At 45.3% G+C, this 12,909-nt stretch overlaps 1 protein-coding gene across 1 annotated transcript in view; it reads left to right on the top strand.

Annotated features, from left to right (window-relative positions):
* The window catches only part of RNF157 (ring finger protein 157), a 104,710-nt gene that overhangs the window by 76,272 nt on the left and 15,529 nt on the right, over positions 1-12,909 (top strand). Inside the window, exons 4-12 of the mRNA XM_053569337.1 lie at positions 3,433-3,579; positions 4,320-4,437; positions 4,915-4,981; positions 5,285-5,328; positions 6,114-6,161; positions 8,711-8,782; positions 9,868-10,027; positions 10,226-10,338; positions 11,826-12,064. Of these exons, the coding sequence (XP_053425312.1) occupies positions 3,433-3,579; positions 4,320-4,437; positions 4,915-4,981; positions 5,285-5,328; positions 6,114-6,161; positions 8,711-8,782; positions 9,868-10,027; positions 10,226-10,338; positions 11,826-12,064 (1,008 nt within the window). The remainder of the gene's footprint in view (positions 1-3,432; positions 3,580-4,319; positions 4,438-4,914; positions 4,982-5,284; positions 5,329-6,113; positions 6,162-8,710; positions 8,783-9,867; positions 10,028-10,225; positions 10,339-11,825; positions 12,065-12,909) is intronic.

The following is a 12,909-nucleotide window of genomic DNA, read 5'->3' as shown; positions in this document are numbered from 1 at the left end:
AGAAGGGAAACTCTAGACTTGGGAGCACAGCTGAGGCCAGACTTAGTACCAAAAGCAGGGAGGGAGTGAGTTCTGGCACACTGGATGCTGGACCCTCCAGCCTGCCTCCCCTCTCTGCCTGCAGAGTGCTGCCTTTGTCCAGTGAGAGGAAAACGATTTTCTGGGAATTGGACCTGCCTGGATAGGAAAATCTGAGACTAGAATTAAGTCTATCAACAGAACCAGTCATCCCACAGGGTAGCCCAGGGTCCCAAAGTCTTGCTATACACTCAAGAGTTCTAATCAGCAGCTTTAAATTTCTCAAATATGAGCAGACAAAGATTCTCAGATGTGTAAAGAATGTGTATAATAAAAAAGACTGACAAAATAAACCAACAGAAAAAAAAATACTAATGAAGCATTAAAAACTATGCAGGAAGAAGAAAACTGCATTAATGACCTCAGAGACATCAGGGAAGATAGTATCTTATTTCCTGGACACAATGACACAAAACATTTAGGAAACAAAAATAATTGCTCTTAGAAATTAAAAACCTAGGCCTGGAGTGGTCTCACACCTGTAATCCTAGCACTCTGGGAGGCCGAGGAGGGTGGATTGCTTGAGCTCACAGGTTTGCGACCAGCCTGAGCAAGAGCAAAACAGTAAGACCCCAGCTCTGTTAAAAATGGAAAATCTGAGGCAAGAGGATCGCTTGAGCCCAAGAGTTGGAGGTTGCTGTGAGCTATGACGCCATGGCACTCTACCCAGGGCGACAGCTTGAGACTCTGTCCTCCACCCCAAAAAATTAAAAACCTAGTAGAAATGAAAAATTCAATAGGATAATAGGAAGAAAAGTTGAAATATTACAGAAAGTGGAGCAAAAAGGCAGAGAGATGGAAAATATGTAGAAGAGGACAGACACAGTTTATTGCACACCTGTTTGGAAGGGCTAACGTCCGACTAGTGCTCTGAAGAGAACAGAGAATGTAAAAGGAAGGAGACCCTCAATAACATGCATAATTTAAGGAAATTTCTCAGAACCAGAGGACACAAGTTTTTAAGTGGAAAAAGCCACCAAGTGCCCCACACAGTGAATGATAAAGAGCCGCTTTTGTAAGCTTTCAAAGGAAGGAGTCGGAATAGCGTCAGACTTCTGAAGAGCAACACTGGGAGCTAAAGGATAAGGCATAAGGAGGTGTTCAGATGTCTTTTAGAAGGTATTTATAACCTTAAATTCTTTCTTTCTTTCTTTTTTTTTTTTTTGAGACAAAGTCTCACTATGTTGCTCTCGGTAGAGTGCCTGGTGTCACAGCTCACAGCAGCCTCCAACTCTTGGTCTCGAGCCATTCTCTTGCCCCAGCCTCCCAAGCAGCTGGAGCTACAGGCGGCACCTGCCACAACGCCCAGCTATTTTTTGTTGCAGTTGTCATTGTTGTTAGCTGGCTCTAGCCAGGTTTAAACCTGCCAGCCTCAGTGTATGTGGCCAGCACCATAACCACTGTGCTGCAGGCACTGAGCCATAACCTCAAATTCTTTGCTCACCTCTAATGAGCTATGGGATATAGAATAAAAGCTCTCAGAAAGTTTATCCCCCCAACACACCCTTTTTCAGGATGCTAGTGAAAGATGTGCTTCACCAACATGAAAGAATAACCCAGGAAAGAGGAAGACGTGAGATGCAGGGACATGAGCTCTACAGGACAGAGGCAGAGGGGATCCAGGTGATGGGGAGGGGAGAGAGGGTCCAGAATGGTGGCTATGTTCTGGGGAAGAGCGTCCAAATGGGAGCAGGTCAGAGGGCTCCAGGAAGGAACTCCTCAAGCAGATGAAAGGATAGAGCACCTGGTGCATCTGGACAGCTTGAGAGATTAGACAGAGAGTTTTGTCGGGACGTGGGACAAGATGAGCACTAACTCTAGGTATAAGTTACACAGGAGATGAAAAATAGTCACAGCCACTCTGTGGCTAAACTGTTAATAATGTTTATATAATCACAGCAATACAGACACTACTCTACCAAACTAATAAAATTGTGATATAACTACACAGTGGGAATAGAGGAGTTCTTATGTAGGGCAGAGTGAGAAAAGAGAAAGAAAGAAATCTTCATTTTCACAATAGGAGACCAATAAGTAAAACTGAATGTGGGTAAATGCCAAAATGATCAGCCAAGGGAAGTTTGCTTTGGAGAGGAAGAAAAGGAAGCAGTAAGGCCCTCTGTTTTGTTTAACAAGCCCTGTGGAAACTATTTAAAGTATGTGATTAATAACTTTGATGAAAATAAAAACTAAAGGGCAGTGCCTGTGTCTCAGTGAGTAGGGCGCCAGCCCCATATACCAAGGGTGGTGGGTTCAAACCCAGCCCTGGCCGAAGTGTAACAAAAAAATAGCCGGGCATTGTGGCGAGTGCCTGTAGTTCCAGCTAGTTGGGAGGCTAAGGCAAGAGAACTGAAGGTTGCTGTGAGCTGTAATGCTATGGCACTCTACCAAGGGCGATAAAGTGAGACTCTGTCTCTACCAAAAAAAATTAAATTAAAAAAAAACAAAAATAGGGTGGCGCCTGTGGCTCAGTCGGTAAGGCGCCGGCCCCATATACCAAGGGTGGCGGGTTCAAACCTGGCCCCGGCCAAACTGCAACCAAAAAAACAGCCGGGCATTGTGGCGGGCGCCTGTAGTCCCAGCTACTTGGGAGGCTGAGGCAAGAGAATCGCTTAAGCCCAGGAGTTGGAGGTTGCTGTGAGCTGTGTGAGGCCACGGCACTCTACCAAGGGCCATAAAGTGAAACTCTGTCTCTACAAAAAGAAAAAAGAAAACTAAAAAAAAAGGTGGCAAATTCACAAGGATTTTCATTGTAGTGCTGTGAAATATCAGAGATAACCTAAATGCGCCATAATATTGGTAATAAAGTACTTTACAATTATTCAAAATGAAGGCATACAGCTGTTTAGGAACATGTAGGTACTACCGTATATTATTAAGTTGAAACAAAAGGGTAGCTAGGCCGGATGCGGTGGCTCACGCCTATAATCCCAGCACTTGGGAGGCTGAGGTGGGGGGATTGCCTGAGTTCACAGGTTCAAGACCAGACTAAACCAGAGCGAGACCCCACCTCTAAAAATAGCCAGGCGTTGTGGTGGGTGCCTGTAGTCCCAGCTACTGGGGAGGCTGAGACAAGAGAATTGCTTGAGCCCAAGAGTTTGAGGTTGTTGTGAGCTGTGACGCATGTCACTCTACCAAGGGTGACAAAGTGAGACTTTGTGTCAAAAAAAAAAAAAAAAGGGTGTCAACTGTGGCTCAAAGGAGTAGGGCGGCTGGCCCCACATACCAGAGATGGCGGGTTCGAACCCGGTCCCGGCCAAAAAAAAAAAAAAAACTGCAAAGAAAAAAGAGGTAGATAGATTTTAAGATATTGATATGCTATTCCTGAAATGCTGAGTCTTCTACGGTTTCTAGATGTGCTGAGGAAATGAAGAGCCCTGGAGAAGAAGCCAGCAAAGCCAAAGTCCACTACAATGTTGAGTTCACTTTTGACACGGATGCTCGGGTAGCCATCACCATCTATTATCAGGCCACCGAAGAGTTCCAGAATGGTATTGCCAGGTAAGGACAAGAAACCAAACGAGCCACTTCCTTCCCAGGCCTATAGAGTCCATGTCTTTTTTTTTTTTTTTTTTTTTTGAGACAGTCTATTCTGTCACCCTTGGTAGGTGGCATGTCATCATAGCTCACAGCAACCTCCAAATCTTGTGCTCAGGTAATCCTCTTGCCTCAGCCTCCTGAGTAGCCAGGACTATAGCAGCCCACCACAACAACCAGCTATTTTTAGAGACTGGGTCTCATTCTAACTCAGGCTGGCTGGAACTCCTGAGCTAAGGTGACCCACCTTGGCCTCCCACAGTCCTGGGATTACAGGTGTGAGCCACTGTGCCTGGCCTAGACTCCAGGTGTTATATGCTCACCTAGAGAGGAAAACATTCTTTTTCTGCAAGCGGGTAAGAGCTGGCTTCTGAATTTAGATTTTCATTGACTACACCCTGCTTTTTCATGTTTTCATTTCAAATGATACCATCTTGGAATAGTAGCCAACAGCAAGATATCTCTTCAGGTCCTAAGAGGCTGTTAAAATCATTAAGCTACCTTTCTGTGGATGTGTGGGTTGAGCAGGTAAGTTTAATAACATTACCAAGCCAGAGTAAAGGAAACAGATTACAAAAGAGGCCTTTCTCCTCTGTGCTGGAGCCTGCTGGTTGACAACTGAGAACAGGCCTGAGACAGAGGCAGTTGTCACGTCTGCCCGGGCGAGGTGCTCACTTTTGCTTTGCCTCCCACTTGTGTGACAGCTACATTCCAAAAGACAGCAGCCTTCAGTCGGAGACTGTGCGCTACAAACGAGGCGTGTGCCAGCACTTCTGCCTGCCCTCCCACACCGTGGACCCCTCAGAATGGGCAGAGGAGGAGGTGAGCTGCCTGGTGAGGGGTCCTCACATAGACTCAGGAGGGCCTGGAAGCTACTCAGGACTCTGGCAGGCAGCAAAAGGGGCTGCCCAGATGCCTGAAGGCCAGGCTCACCTTTTAGCCTGGTGACTTCATCAGGTCCTTAGCAGTTTTGCTTATTTTGCATCAAGGATATACCTAATTTTGTTAAGTTTTCTATCCTAAAATAACCCATTAGGCAAGGATACTTTGAGAAGAAAGCAAATAACCCATTAGGCAAGGATACTTTGAGAAGAAAGCCATGCTCAGAGAAAAAAACCTGAAAGCTGGAAGACTTTCCCTGTGAGATTTTTAAAAACTGATGGCCTTCAGTTAAACAGAAGTGGGTAGTTACACAGGAGCAGAGATAAGATTAATGCTTCTTGACTTTCCTTCCCTTTCACGGGAACTGCGCCATCTAAATGTGTTAAGTCCTCTTTTTTCCCTTTTCTTTCCCTTCAGCTTGTCTTTGATCTGGACCGAGAGGTCTACCCTCTGGTGGTGCATGCTGTGGTGGATGAAGGAGACGGTAGGGTAACCTTGGGCTTCTCTTGCTGTGCACCTTGCCTTTGTGTGGCGTAGCCCTGGCAGCAGCCGTGGCCTGAGAGCAGCACTCCTCCTCTGTGGGTCTGGATCAGGCAGGCTCTGTGTCCTCTCACACCTGTGACCCAAGCTCCTTGGGCTGCCATGAAGAGTGTGGGTTATATATCATGCCCCTTCTGGGGACAGCCTGGCACATTTGGTTTGCCAGATTGCAGAGAATGGAGGAAGGTAGTGGGCATGGAGGTGTGTTGTTTGTCCTTCTTCACCCGTGTACCTTTGTTTCTTTTAGAATATTTTGGCCATTGCCATGTCCTGCTGGGTACTTTTGAAAAGGTAAGTAACGGGCGGCCCCTGTGGCTCAAGGAGTAGGGCGCCGGTCCCATATGCCGGAGGTGGTGGGTTCAAACCCAGCCCCGGCCAAATTAAAAAAAAAAATAAAAAAAAAAAAAAAGAAAAATGAAAAGGTAAGTAACTTTAGAGGGCCTCACTTAGTCCTTTCATTCATGGGAGGACACCCTCAGCAGAATGGGTCTGGCTCCGGAGGCTATGGTGGCGTTGTGTGTCACGGTCACCCTGGGGCTGTGCTTGGTCTCAGCCCAAATCTGCCACCAGCTGGCCATGTGACTTTAAACTGCTTAGGCCTTGGTCTCCTCTTCTGAAAATGAAAGAGTTAAATGGGATTCTTGACAGCTGTAAGAATTAGAACTCTTTGTGTGTGTCCAAAAACATGTATGCAGGAGTCTCCCTTGCACTTCGGGGTGTGTTCTAAGACCCCAGGGGAAAGTATGGAGCTCTCTGGAGACTATGGTTCTTTTCCTATACTGCATGTGTATCTGTGATAAAGTTTAAATTAAAAATTAGACACGGTATGAGATAACAATAACTAATAATAAACTAGAATAATTATAAGGATATAGTATGATAAGTCATGTGAATGTAGTCTGTCTTTAAATATCTTATTGTATGTAATATTTTCAGACTTGTGGTTAACCGTGGGTAACTGAAACTGCGGAAAGCCAAACTGCAGCTAAGGGGGGAGACTGCTGTGATTGAGAGAAGGATATCTGGTACTTTATTGCCCTCCCTTCCTTGTCATAGCTATCGTATTTTCATTCTAGCACACAGATGGAACTTTCTGTGTCAAGCCCCTCAAACAGAAACAAGTAGTAAGTATTCAGGACTGTGAGCTATCAGTCTGTTAGTATCCCCTTCCCTCCTTCCTTCTTTCCTTCCTTTTCTTCCCTTCTTCCTTCCCTTCCTCCTTCCTTTCTTCTTTCCTTTCCTTCTTTCCCTTCCTCCATCCTTCCCTCCCTCCATCCCTTCTTTCCTTTTTCTTCCTTCCTTTCTCTCTCCTTCTTTTCCTCCCTTCCTTCCCCTTCCCCCTTCTCTCCCTTCCTCCTTCCCTGCCTCCCTTCCTTCCCCTTTCCCTTCCTGCCTCTCCCTCCTCCTCCCTCTGTCTCTTCTCACTTCTTTTTTAACTCTTTTGCTAAGTCTCTTCTTTTTCCTCCACCCCCTTCTTTTCTTTCTTTTTATTTATTTATTTTTATTTATTTTACCTTTTTTTTTAGAGACAGAGTCTCACTTTATCACCCTCGGTAGAGTGCCGTGGCATCACAGCTCACAGCAACCTCCAACTCCCGGGTTTAGGTGATTCTCTTGCCTCAGCCTCCCAAATAGCTGGAACTACAGGCACCCACCACAACAACTGGCTATTTTGTGGTTGCAGTTTGGCCAGGGCAGGGTTTGAACCCACCACCCTTGGTATATGGGGCCAACGCCCTACTCACTGAGCCACAGGCAACGCCCTTTTTTTGAAACAGTCTCACCGTGTCACCCTTGGTAAAGTGCCGTGGTGTCACAGCTCACAGCATGTGGGCTTAAAGTGATTCTCTTGCCTCAGCCTCCCAAGTAGCTGGGACTACAGGTGCCCACCACAAGGCCCGGCTATTTTTTGATTGTAGTTGTCATTGTTGTTTGGCAGGCCCAGGCTGGGTTCAAACTCACCAGCTCCAGTGTATGTGGTTGGCGACCTAGCCATTGAGCTACAGGTGCTGAGCCCACTCCCTTCTTTTTTTAATCAAAGAAGGAAAGAAACCAGGGAATGCTTCTGAATGTTAGAAACTATTAGAAACTACTTGAGTGGCCTGAAAGGAATACTGATTTTTGGTGTCTTGACTATTTTGACTGTTGACTATTTTAGGAAGCCATTATTTGAGCAAAGGTCAAAAGACTTGAAAAGTGAAAGGACAAGATTTAGCTCCTGGCATTGGATTTAGGGAGAATTCTTTTTATTTCAAATACCAGGGTGAGAAACATTTCAAGCAAAAGGATAAAGTGTTGGGGTCCAATTCAGGATAATTAGAGACCTTGGCTTAATTTATCACACCATTCCTTTTCTAAAATGATGTGAAAATTCAGATATTCTGGCCATCCTCCCTGTTCCAGAATGATCAGCACCTTATGCTGGAAGTGCCAACCCACCCACCACCACCACCTGCCAGCTGTTTTTATCCACTCTTGCAACAATAGCTGGAGATGTCATGGAGAGAGGAGAGAGTGGGGCTGGTGGCAGTGGCAAGGGAGGGCGTGTGAGAGTATGTCCTCTCATGGAGGGTACGGGGCAATTGGGTGGGAGGCAGGGTTGGCTTTTGTTGGGATGCAAAGAAAGGCCCCCCTCTAGATGGGCGATAAATATCTGAATTTCTATATTGTTCATTCTTTTGGGTTAAGAACTCACCCCTCTTTTAATGAGATCAATAGTACTCATTAATTCCTTAGTATGAATTAGTTGATAATGTCCTTTCCAATATAATCACTAGGTGAAAACAAGTTTTAAGAGAAGCAGAGGAGGAAACAGATCCTGAGCCCAAGGTACTACCTGGGCAAGCCAGGCCTTGGTGAGTTGCCTCAAGGGGGAAGCCTAGTTCTCCAGGAGGCCTGGATAGGATAGAAAGGCTAGTGCAGCCAGAGGACAGTGTTTTGTCTGTTTCTCTGTTGCTAGATTGGCATCAGCAACAGACCATCAAACTGGAGAGTGGGATATAAAATCAGAGACAAGCTAGGTCTTAGGGGAAGGGATCACTGGGAACAGAGGCGAGGCAGAAGAGAGAAGTGGGCTCCAAAAAGGAAACAGGGTCAGGGCCGACTTAAGCACTGGGGACTGGGCATTGGCACTTGGGGTTGTAAGGAACAGGGCCAGGCCAGGAGGGGTAATTCTGCCGTGTGTCGGGGATGGAGCAGTTTCCTGGGGCACATGCCTCTCCCTTCATGGTCTTGCTGTCTCCTTTGCATCCGCGTCCCCTCATTTTTTTCTTTGCCCATTTCTTTTCTTTGCATTCCCTTATTTCTGTAATATTTGGACTGAAATTTTATTACCTAGCTAAAGCTTATGTTTTGATACATACTCTTCCATCCTTTTCCTAGTCTGTGCCTTTAACTGTTCATATAGTAAGCTGCAGTACAAGTACTATTGTGGCATTTGTGAAAGTTTATGTTTCTTATTGTATAAAATGGTGGGTGAATTAAACATTGGACTATATTCCACTCTCAAAGAAAAAAACATAAGTAAATTAAAGCATCCTTTATGTGTCCAGGGCTTTGATTTTTTCATTGCAAATCAGTAGTCCTTGGTTACAAAGAAGTCAGGGTCAGGGGGTCCCACTCTGGTCTCTTAGTAGACACAGCCTGTCCTTGAACTTTTCTCTTTGCTCTTCAGGTAGATGGGGTCAGCTACCTCCTTCAGGAGATCTATGGAATTGAAAACAAGTACAACACGCAAGAGTCCAAGGCAAGTGTTTTTTTGTTTTTTAAGAGACAGAGTCTCTCTCACCCTCAGTAGAGTGCTGTGTTTTCACAGCTCACAGCAACCTCCATCTCCTGGGCTTAGGCGATTCTCTTGCCTCAGCCTCCCAGTAGCTGGGACTACAGGTGCCCACCACAATGCCCGGCTATTTTTTTGTTCTTGTTGCAGTTTTGCCAGGGCGGGGTTTGAACCTGCCAGCCTCGGTATGTGGGGCCGGTGCCCTACCCACTGAGCCACAGGTTTTATCCAAAATTCTGAATGTACTCTTCCTGGGAGTCAGAGTGAGAAATTCTCAGATAAAGCTAAGGCCTAGGAATTTAGTGTGCTAACTCTAGGTCCTGGGAGTATATTGTTCCTCGCCTCAGATTATTATGCTGATATCACTTTGGAAATGAGGTTTGGGTTTGTTGTGCTGCAGAGCTCTGTCCACCTGGGTCTCCTCCCAGGGTCCTTTCTTTGCCCTTTCTCCTATGTCCATTTGGTCTTCTAGGTCCCTTCAGTTCAACTGTCAGAGGGCAAGAGCTCTGCACCACAGAGGATGAGCTTGGGTGCTTAGAACCTTCCTTTCAACTTTATTTATTTACTTATTTATTTTTGAAACATAGTCTCTCACTTTGTTGCCCTGGGTAGAGTGCTGTAGCATTGTCATAGCTCACGGCAACCTCAAACTCTTGGGCTCACATGATCCTCCTGCCTCAGCCTCCCCAGTAGCTAAGACTTCCGGGCACCCACCACAACGCCTACCTAGTTTTTTCTATTTTTAGTAGAGATGGAGTCTCACTCTTACTCAGGCTGGTCTCCAACTCAAGCTCAAGCATTCCGCCTGCCTCGGCCTCCCAGAGTGCTGGGATTATAGGCATGAGCCACGGTGCCTGGCCCATCCTCTCAACTTTAGATAAACCTTCCCAGAAGCAGGGAGACTAAGTAGGTGAAAACACTGGGTCAACTCCAAAGTCCAATGTTACTGTAGATTTTGTCCTTAAAGTCTCTTCATCCAAGCTGCCTTGTAAACGGAGTCTGGGAAATGAAGGGCTTTGTGTCTTTGGCTAAATTTCTGTCTCCCTGGCCAGGTGGCTGAGGACGAAGTGAGTGACAACAGTGCTGAGTGTGTCGTGTGTCTCTCAGACGTGCGGGACACCTTGATTCTGCCCTGTCGCCACCTCTGCCTCTGTAACACCTGTGCAGACACCCTGCGCTACCAGGCTAACAACTGCCCCATCTGCCGACTGCGTAAGCCCCCCAGCATCAGGGGCACTGGAGGGCGAGAGTGGGCGGGGTGCTTACAAAATCCCAAAGCCCACGCGCACACATGCCCCCGCTGGGGCTGGCAAGACTTGAGCGCTAGGAGGGAGTGTGATTCTGTCTGGGCTCTTGTTTATCCTTAATCCTGCAGCAGGATGTCCTGATCACCTATCTTTTTCTTCACAGCCTTCCGTGCACTGCTTCAGATCCGAGCCATGAGGAAAAAATTGGGTCCCTTGTCCCCACCCAGCTTTAACCCCATCATCTCATCCCAGACATCCGACTCTGAAGAACATTCAGTAAGTGGCATTTGGAAGCACAGCCCCCAGAAGCAAATGCTCTGTGGTGTCCTTGCCGTCTCTCTCTTCTTTTAACCTTTTATCCTTCTTTACAGTAGCACTGCAACAGAGAATAAACTTTGGCATGATGAAGCAGTTAGTAGACTGGCTGAGATTATGTTCTGTTAAAGCCAACCAATATTACAATGGAAATTTGAATACATGTCATTAAAACCCCCCTTTACCTCTTTGGGAACGTAGTATCCAGTTAATATTTACCATTCCTATAGCCACCTGCCTGCAGTTTCACTCCATTGGGGCCCAACTTGAACTGCTCCAAAAAGAAACAAGCAGATGGTTGTTTTTTATTTGAGTACAATTTACTATCTTTATTTGAATCCTTGATGAAAGTAACTGCTTTTCTGTATCCCATTTCATGGCATCCACGACCAGAAGCTGGGTACACAAAGTAACTGATCCCAGTTTCATATAAGTGTTAGTGTTGGGGTAAAACCTCAAAGTTTTGCAGTCATAGAAGAGAAGAGCAGATATTGTTAGATTAACCCACTGGTGGGAGAGAGTATTAGTCAATGAAGGGTATTGGGATAATTAGTTAGCTATTTAGGAAGGAAAAATCAGTTGAGCACTTTACTCCTTACGGATAACAAATAAATTCCAGCTAGAGTAATTAGTTAATTATATTAAAAGCACGACAAACCAAACATTTCGATTTAGAATAAAATATAGATGATTATTTCGTTGACTTTAGGTAGAAGAGAACTCTGTAAGCTTGAAAGCAATGAAAAACTACAGAAAACAAATCTGTAGATGTTATCATGTAAAAAGCTTAATACTTCAGAAGTCTAAAAGGTGACCAAAATTAAAATATAAACAACAAATTGCTTTAAAAAAGAAAAACAAAAAAAGTACTGAGGCCAGAGGCTGTGGCTCAGCACTTCCAGAGGCTGAGGCAGAAGGATTGTTTGAGTCCAGGAGTTCAAGACTGGCCTGGGCAACATAGCAAGACCCCGTTGCTTTTAAAAAAGAAGAATGTTATGTTCAGTGAAATAAGTAGGATATAAAATTATTATTTATAGACTGATCATAACTTGTGTAAACAGCACAACGATAAAAATTGGAAGAAAATATATCAGAATGCTAACAAAAATTGCTTTGGATGTTTGATTTTTTTTGGTGATTTATTTCCCTTCTACTTTTATATATTTTCCAAATTTCCTGTAATGAACATGTATTTATATTATAATCAGAAAACATAGAGATAGCTAAGAAAAAGTTTACCTATACACAGGATCTAGAATGTGTGGTTCTTTTGGTGTTTTATCTTTCTTCTCCCTCAAGCACGGAAGCTTTTCTTACTAGACCCTCCAAACCAGATGTACAAGAAAATACTTTTTCATTGTACAGTAAGGATCAGAATCATGCCATAAAATAAAAAGGACTTAATTAATTTTCAACCAATTTTCATCAATTGTCTCTGATTTCCCTAGTCCTCAGAGAATATCCCACCAGGATACGAAGTGGTGTCTCTTCTGGAGGCCCTCAATGGGCCCCTCACCCCATCCCCAGCAGTCCCTCCACTCCATGTGCTTGGAGATGGCCACCTCTCAGGAATGCTGCCTTCATATGGCAGCGATGGCCACCTGCCCCCTGCCAGGACGCTCTCCCCTCTTGACCGCCTATCTGACTGCAGCAGCCAAGGACTCCAGCTCAAAAAGAGTCTCTCCAAGTGAGTAGCCAACACTCGACAATATTACCTCCAGGAGCCCTGAGGAGACACTTTTGACCCCTCATCAGGCTCACATCTTGGGGCCCCAGGGCAGAGGAGATGCTCTGATCTGTTCCCAGGCCTTCTTAGAGGAAAGGATTTCCCATTTTTAAGAGAGCAAAAGGAGATAGTACTTAGGAGAATTTGGTTTTGAGAAACCTTATATGTTCTCTCTCTCTCTCTCTCTCTTTTTTTTTTTTTTTTTTTGCAGTTTTGGCCCGGGGCTGGGCTTGAACCCGCCACCCCTGGTATATGGTGCCAGCACCCTACTCCTTGAGCCACAGGTGCCACCCAATGTTCATTCTTTTTTTTTTTTTTTTTTTTTTTTACCAGGAAAGTGATAGGGGTATAGGGAAGAGGACGCTGAGCACTTGCACAAGGTCGGGCAGGCCCCCAGCATTGCCGAATCTTCTGAGCTCAGGAGTTTAAAACCAGCCTGAGGGTGGCACCTGTGGATCAAAGGGGTAGGGCACTGGTCCCATACACCAGAGGTGGCAGGTTCAGACTCAGCCCCGGCCAAAAACTGCAAAAAAATAAAATAAAATAAAATAAATTACATCTTATTCACTTAAAAAAAAACAGCCTGAGCAAGAGCAATGGCCGTCTCTACTAAAAATAGACAAACTAGCCGGGCATTGTGATAGGCACCTGTAGTTCCAGCTACTTAGGAGGCTCAGGCAAGAGAATTGCTTGAGCCCAAGAGTTTGTGGTTGCTGTGAGCTACGATGATGCCAGGGCACTCTACCCAGGGTGACAGAGTGAGACTCTGTCTCAAAAAGAAAAAAAAAAGCAAAAGCAAATAAACA

Source organism: Nycticebus coucang, chromosome 18 (assembly GCF_027406575.1).
Source record: "Nycticebus coucang isolate mNycCou1 chromosome 18, mNycCou1.pri, whole genome shotgun sequence".
NCBI lineage: Eukaryota > Metazoa > Chordata > Mammalia > Primates > Lorisidae > Nycticebus > Nycticebus coucang.
This window is presented reverse-complemented; position numbering and strand designations above follow the sequence as displayed.